Below are 7,325 nucleotides of genomic sequence, written 5' to 3' on the forward strand. Positions count from 1 at the left end.
CCCCCCCCCCCCCATTAGCTGAGGTTGGCAAAATTTTGGAGCCCATAAAACTTTCCCAACGTAAAGTAGCATCGGTGAGTGGGGGTCTTTATGGGAAATATATCCCCCCCCCAATTGGTACAACAACTTTGACTTGCCGGTGAGTCTCCTCCCTCAGAATCCTCTGTCTTTGTGGGCCAGTGTCTGAGGGACAAGAACGGAGAGGAGCAGCTGGAGACAACCTGGCTGCTGCGTGCAGAGGTGGAATCCGCAGCAGAGGATTGGGGGGCGACCAGGTAAGGAAAAACAGGGGCTGAACTGCTGTGCCCCCTAACTGGAAGGGCCCTGGGCACCTCTTCTTTTTCTCTCTTCCCCCCCCCCCTCAGTGGCTCTTGAAAGGACGCCCCAAACGGGTTTGCCTCTCTGGGGGATGTTTCCGCACCCAGGGCTGAGGAGCTCCTGTGGGAGAGGCTGGAGACTCCGTTTCTTCCACTCCCCCCACAAAGAAACACAGCAAAGCTTTTGAGGAGTTTCCCCAGGTCGTTCTCACTGACAAATGTGGCTTGGGTGGCAGCACAGCGGGCAACACTCAGATTTGGCATTAATTGCTCTACTCAAATCGGAGAGAAGGAGCCCAGCACAGCCCCCATATTGGTATGGGGCAAAGAGGCCACCTGGGTGCCTTCCCTGAGCACAAGGCCTGCAGCTCTTCTGCTCCCCTTCTCCCCTCGGCTACCTGGATGGAGCTGCTTCAAGGGAGGCCCCCAAAGACCCTGGAGACTTAGCCCAGCCTGCTCTGGGTCAGTGTCCTTCCCCTCATCAGATGTGGCCTGCATTGCGTGGCTGGGGAACCTCTCCGGCCCTCGCCATCCCCCAGAACCAGAGCAAACATTTCCTTTGTCCCCCCTTTTCTTTCTCACGTGGAATGATGCGGGTGATGATGTTCAGCCTGGAGAAGGGACATCAATCATGCCACCGCGAATTTTGACATTTCCGTCCCTCCTGCTTCATTGTAGGGTTCACTCCAGCACCTTCTACAGCAGCGAGTGAGAGGGTGAAGAGAGCAAGGCTTCCCTGGTTTCTGCGTTGGGGGGGAAATGGAGGGGTGACCCTTCCAACCTCACCCATCAGACGCTCTTCTCCAATAAAATGTTTGCCTGAGCAGCCTCGGCCTCCCTGGTGTTTCAGAAGCTCCCTGGGTGCCAGTCTGCAGGTTTCCAGGAGAGGCCCGGTAGGACCCCCATCTGGAGGGGGGGCTCAAAGCTAGCTCTGGGGTAGAGTCTCTTTACACAGCCTTTGCCCTTGAGGACTTTGGGAACTTGCAGCCAATCCACTGAGGATTTGACCTATTAATTTATTATGAAATTATTAAAGGATTTGGCAAATGAGCCATGAATTAGCTTCATCCAGACCTGATCCATCCTAATCACTTGGCCTAAGCTTTGCTGGATAGAGTCATTGTTAGAACCAGCAGTTAGCTGGAACCTATTTCGACACTTACCTGAAGAAGCCAAAGAGGTTGGCCACAAACGGTTCAGTTATAATAATTGGATTTGCAATCAAGAATTTTGCAAGTGGGGCCATTAGAGGAACAAGAAAAAGTAATGTGGTATTTTGCTTAAGCCTTAAAGGTCCAGAGGCAAAAAGCTCCACCTTAGCATGTCAAAAAACAACCCCAGAAGTGGAGAACTTATTTTATTTGATAGGTTTTAAGCCACCCATCTCACTAATTCAGCAACTCTGGGTGGCTTACATTGTAATAAAAGATTAAAAGTGCTAAAAAGAAATGAAATTAGAATAAAGAGATTGAAAGTGAAGAACCCAGGTGATGGACATTCTGGGGGTAAGAATCTTCTCTACCCCATGAGACACCCCCAGGGTACCCTACCCTGTCAGGGCCCCAGGCTGAGTAGCAAAGCCAGGTTTTCAGGCTCTTCCAGAAGGCCAGGATTGTTTTCTTGTGTTTCTGAGGGGGGGGGGAAATCTCACCTGTGATGGCAGAATATTCTGGGGGGGGGGCACAGCAGAAAAGGCTCTTCTCCTGGAGCCCAGCAGCAGAAATTCTTTGGCCAACGGGATCCAAATTAGGCTGCTTCCACTGGAAGGAGAGGGGCCAGCTAGTCCCATTGGGGTGAGGCAGTTCCTCAGATACTCCAAAGCTTCACTAAGTGCACCCCCCAATGCTTATTATGGGATGTTACCCAACTGCATTTGTCTTCAGCAGATCAGGAACAATTGATGAAATATAATGAAATGCTGATGTTTAGGACTTACATTACTTTTATTACAAAGTTACAGTAACAGAACCTTGCAAGGCTGAATCCACCTCCCTCTCTTCATCTTCCTGAAAGGGAAGAAAGTCATTAGGTCTGAGACCCTTCCTCAAATTTCATTTCTCCCTTGGACACATTTTATTTTTCATCTGGTCCTCATCTAAGTTGAGGCTCTTCCTCCTGTTTCCTCTTGTAGCCCATTCTGTCACCAGGGAGGTGCACCAGCAAATGGGTAAACTGAGGCACAACTGGAAGAGATGCTCACAAGAGAAGATAAAAGGAAAAGAAAAGTGGGGGGCGTTAGGCTGGATCAGTGGTCCAAGGAAGGGAAAGGAAGGAGCGGATCTGTTCCCTGGTTGGAGATGAACAAGGAAGAGGCAAAGAGCAGAACTGCTGCTTCACTGGGTCTTCTCCCCCAAGAGTCCAGCTGGGCAGAATCACCAGTATTAAAGGCTGCAGATCTGATTGAAGGAATTGCAGGGCTCCATTTTAGGCCTTGCGGCTGTTTGACATATTTATAATTAAACTAGTTGTACCCGGCTGTGGCTGTCTGGTAAAAGCGTGTGTTGCTTTTACATCCAACAGATGGCGCTGTTTTTCAAAAAAAGCATGTTTTTACCTGTCACGGGTGTGACATCTATATAATATAGGTATATAGAAACACGCACGTATTCAAATGCAACGTTGTGTCAAAATTTCAAAGCAATTGGTGAAGAACTTTCGGAGATTTAAGATTTTGAACAAACGAACATTTACATTTTTATTTATATAGATTGGGGGGCGGGGCATATATCCGGGCATCCTGGTTCTCTCTTGCTGACAACTTCATTTGGTGGAGGAAACCAGGTCCTTTTGGGAACAGATCCACTCCTTCGTTTCCCTTCCTTGGACCACTGACCCAGGCTACCCCCCCCCCCCCGCTTTTCCTTTGCTTTTATCTTCTCTTGTGAGCATCTCTTCCAGTTGTGCCTCAGATTACCCATTTGCTGGTACACCTCCATGGTGCACCAAATGGGCTACAAGAGGAAACAGGAGGAAGAGCCTCAACCTAGTTAACGATCAGATGAAAAATAAAATGTGTCCAAAGCAGAAATGAAATTTAAGGAAGGAGGTGGATTCAGCCTTGCAAGGTTCTGTTACTGTAACTTTGTAATAAAAGTAATGTAAGTCCTAAATACATCAGAATGTCATTATATTTCATCGCTTGTTCCTGATCTGCTGAAGACAAATGCAGCTGGGTAACATCCCATAATAAGCATTGGGGGTGCACTTTTGAAGCTTTGCAGTATCTGAGGAACTGCCTCTCCCCAATGGGACTATTTGGCACCTCTCCTTCCAGTGGAAGCAGCCTAATTTGGATCCCACTGGACAAAGAATTTTTGCTGCTGGGCTCCAGGAGAAGAGCCCATTGTAGAATATTCTACAACCAGAGGTGAGATTCCACCCCCCCCACACACACATTTACACAAACCTGGTCTTCTGGAAGAGCCTGAAAACCTGGCTCAGCCGCTCAGCCTGAGGTCCTGACGGGGTAGGGCACCTTGGGGGTGTCTCATGGGGTAGAGAAGATTCTTGCCCCCAGGCTGTCCATCACCTGGGTTCTTAACTTTTAATCTCTCAATTCTAGTTTGAATTGTTTTTAGCACTTTTTAACTTTTATTAAAATGTAAGCCACCCAGAGTTGCTTTATAAGTGAGATGGGTGGCATAAAAGGTTATTAAAATAAAATAAGCTGTCCACTTCTGGGGTTGTTTTTTGACATGCTAAGGTGGAGTTTTTTCCCCCTCTGGATCTTTAACCAAAATACCACATTACTTTTTCTTGTTCCTCTAATGGCCTCACTTGCAAAATTCTTGATTGAAATCCAATTGTTATAACTGAACAGTTTGTGGCTAACCTCTTTGGCTTCTTCTGGTAAGTGTCGAAATAGGTTCCAGCTAACTGCTGGTTCTAACAATGACTCTATCCAGCAAAGCTTAGGCCAAGTGATTAGGATGGATCAGGTCTGGATGAAGCTAATTCATGGCTCATTTGCCAAATCCTTTNAGAGAGGTTCCAGATGATGATGAGGCCAAAGACCGGCTAGGGACCCTGGTGCTGGATGACCTGCAGCAGGGATGGCCGGATGGGATTGTCGGAGGCCGAGACTGCCGTTTTGTAGACGCCGCTGGACACCCCCGTGTTCCTGACGCTGTTGATCTTCGTGGTGGAGTTGAGGTCATTCTTCCAGGTGCGAATCAGGGAGCACTAAAGGAGAGCGGGAGAGGGGAGGAAACCGAGTCATGGCGCTAGCCAAGCCCAGCTGTCCAACAGGTAGAGACTCTGCCTCCATTTTGTCCGGAGGATCTGAAAACACCCGCTGCTCCCACGTGCCCGACCCCCAAGGCTGCCCACGCCGCGTGGAGCTGGCAAAGGCGGCCAATCCCAAAATCCGTCGGTCGAGGCGCCTGCCAGACCGCGTCCGGGACGGCACCCCGTGGGCAGATCGCTCTGTCCTCTGCGCAGCGAGCGAGAGCACCAGCCCCGGCGGCAGGCTGCCGGAGTCGCGGCCGAGCACGGAGGAGGAAACACTGGACGTCCGTCCGTTGGGGACCCAGGGCCTCTTGCTCTCAGCGCGACGGCACCCGGTGCGATCAACCCCGAGGAAGCGGCACCCTCTGCGCAGCCCGCCGGCTCCCACCAGCTGCTCCTGCCGCCCACCCGAGCAGAGGCTGGTGGCGGGGGATTTTCCCGGTGGAGGCTGGGACCCTCCGTCCACCACCCCGCATCTGACCTTGGCGGTTCGCTCCGAGTTTTGGGGTTCGGCAAACTTTCCGGGGCAGCCGAATAGGAAAGCGAAGAGCCCCAGAGCTGCAAGGCCAATCGCCATGGTGGTCTCCAGCATTCTAGATGTGCCAATCCCAGGCGGGACGCCTCTTATAAAGCCCCGCTCGCACCGGCTCCCCCCACCGCCCTCGACGGGGAGGGGCGGGATTCCCGCCCGACGGAGGGACGCCCAGCGTTTCCTCCTCCGTGCTCGGCCGCTTTTTTGGCAACCTGCCGCCGGGGCGGCTGCTCTCTCTCGCTGCGCAGATGGCAGAGCGATCCGCCCGCGGGGTGTCGTCCCGGATGCGGTCTGGCAGGCGCCTCGACCGACGGACTGTGCGATGCGCCGCCTTTGCCAGCCCCACCTGGCGTGGGCAGCCTGGGAGTCGGGCACGTGGAAGTAACGGGTGTTTTCAGATCTCACGGAGAAAATGCATCCAAAGTCTCTACCTGTTGGACAGCTGGGCTTGGCTAGCGCCGTGAGCCGTTTTCCTCCCCCCTCCCGCTCTCCTTTAGAGCTCCCTGACCGGCAGATGGGTGAATGACCTCAACTCCACCACGGAGACCAACAGCGTCACTAACACGGGGGTGTCCAGCGGCGTCTACACAACGGCAGTCTCGGCCTCCGACAATCCCATCCGGCCATCCCCGCTGCAGGTCATCCAGCACCAGTGTCCCCAGCCCACCTTTGACTTCACCGTCAACTGGAACTTCAACTATACAGCCACTCACTATTTGGAAGCAAATAGAACGGGAGGAGGGAATCTAGGGGATCGCCCCTTCCTTAGATCTACCTCTTGCAGATTCTTTCACTGAATGTCCCCCCCCCCACCATTAGCTGAGGTTGACAAAATTTTGGAGCCCATAAAACTTTCCCAACGTAAAGTAGCATCGGTGAGTGGGGATCTTTATGGGAAATATATCCCCCCCCAATTGGTACAACAACTTTGACCTGCCGGTGAGTCTCCTCCCTCAGAATCCTCTGCCTTTGCGGGCCATTATCTGAGGGCCAAGAACGGAGAAGAGCAGCTGAAGACAACCTGGCTGCTGCGTGCAGAGGTGGAATCCGCAGCAGACGATTGGGGGGCGACCAGGTAAGGAAAGGCAGGGGCTGAACTGCTGTGCCCCCTAACTGAAAGGGCCCTGGGAACCTCTCTTTTTCTCTCTCTTCCCTCCCCCCTCCCAAAGTGGCTCTTGAAAGGATGCCCCAAACGGGTTTGCCTCTCTCGGGATGTTTCTGCACCCAGGGCTGAGCAGCTGCTGCGGGAGAGGCTGGAGACTCCCTTTCTGCCACTAACTCCACAAAGAAACACAGCAAAGCTTTTGAGGAGCTTCCCCAGGTCCTTCTCACTGACAAGTGTGGTTTGGGTGGCAACACAGCTGGCAACACTCAGAGTTGGCACTAATTGCTCTACTCAAATCGGAGAGCAGTAGCCCAGCCCCCATATTTGTATGGGGCAAAGAGGCCACCTGGGTGCCTTCCCTGAGTGAGAGCAAGGCCTGCAGTTCTGCTGTTCCCCACCAAAGAGGCCACCTTCTCGGCTACCTGGATAGAGCTGCTTCAAGGGAGGCCCCCAAAGACCCAGGAGACTTAGCCCAGCCTGCTCTGGGTCAGTGTCCTTCCCCTCATCAGATGTGGCCTGCATTGCGTGGCTGGGGAACCTCTCCGGCCCTCGCCATCCCCCAGAACCAGAGCAAACATTTCCTTTGTCCCCCCTTTTCTTTCTCACGTGGAATGATGCGGGTGATGATGTTCAGCCTGGAGAAGGGACATCAATCATGCCACCGCGAATTTTGACATTTCCGTCCCTCCTGCTTCATTGTAGGGTTGGCTCCAGCACCTTCTACCGCACCAAGTGAGAGGGTGAAGAGAGCAAGGCTTCCCTGGTTTCTGCCTTGGGGGGGAAATGGGGGGGTGACCCTTCCAACCTCACCCATCAGACGCTCTTCTCCAGTAAAATGTTTGCCTGAGCAGCCTCGGCCTCCTTGGTCTTTCAGAAGCTCCCTGGGTGCCAGTCTGCAGGTTTCCAGGAGAGGCCCGGTAGGACCCCCATCTGGAGGGGGGGCTCAAAGCTAGCTCTGGAGTAGAGTCTCTTTACACAGCCTTTGCCCTTGAAGACTTTGGGAACCTGCAGCCAATCCACTGAGGATCTGACCTATTAATTTATTAGGAAATTATTAAAGGATTTGGCAAATGAGCCATGAATTAGCTTCATCCAGACCTGGTCCATCCTAATCACTTGGCCTAAGCTTTGCTGGATAGAGTCA

At 52.5% G+C, this 7,325-nt stretch overlaps 2 protein-coding genes across 2 annotated transcripts in view; both read left to right on the forward strand.

Moving 5' to 3' along the window:
* The window catches only part of LOC107296472 (avidin-like), a 1,635-nt gene extending 606 nt beyond the window's left edge, over positions 1–1,029 (forward strand). The window contains exons 2-3 of the mRNA XM_015825826.1: positions 158–275; positions 996–1,029. Coding sequence (XP_015681312.1) covers positions 158–275; positions 996–1,029 — 152 coding nt within the window. The remainder of the gene's footprint in view (positions 1–157; positions 276–995) is intronic.
* Positions 1,030–5,324: 4,295 nt separating this feature from the next.
* On the forward strand, positions 5,325–6,917 carry LOC107296473 (avidin-like). The gene is made up of 4 exons (XM_015825827.1): positions 5,325–5,393; positions 5,574–5,798; positions 6,072–6,151; positions 6,884–6,917. The coding sequence occupies exons 1-4, from the start codon at positions 5,325–5,327 to the stop codon at positions 6,915–6,917; spliced, it is 408 nt and encodes a 135-aa protein (XP_015681313.1).
* Positions 6,918–7,325: the final 408 nt, after the last annotated feature.

The sequence above is a fragment of the Protobothrops mucrosquamatus genome, unplaced genomic scaffold (assembly GCF_001527695.2).
Source record: "Protobothrops mucrosquamatus isolate PMUCROS unplaced genomic scaffold, P.Mucros_1.0 scaffold2823, whole genome shotgun sequence".
NCBI classification, from domain to species: Eukaryota; Metazoa; Chordata; class Lepidosauria; order Squamata; family Viperidae; genus Protobothrops; species Protobothrops mucrosquamatus.

Excerpts from the sequence above, each read along its gene's own strand:
- LOC107296473 (XM_015825827.1), top strand. The coding sequence starts at position 5,325 with ATGGCAGAGCGATCCGCCCGCGGGGTGTCGTCCCGGATGCGGTCTGGC. Across the intron at positions 5,394-5,573 it reads GGCGCCTCGACCGACGGACT|AGCTCCCTGACCGGCAGATG; the intron begins GTGCGATGCGCC and ends GCTCTCCTTTAG. Across the intron at positions 5,799-6,071 it reads CAGCCACTCACTATTTGGAA|AACGGAGAAGAGCAGCTGAA; the intron begins GCAAATAGAACG and ends CTGAGGGCCAAG.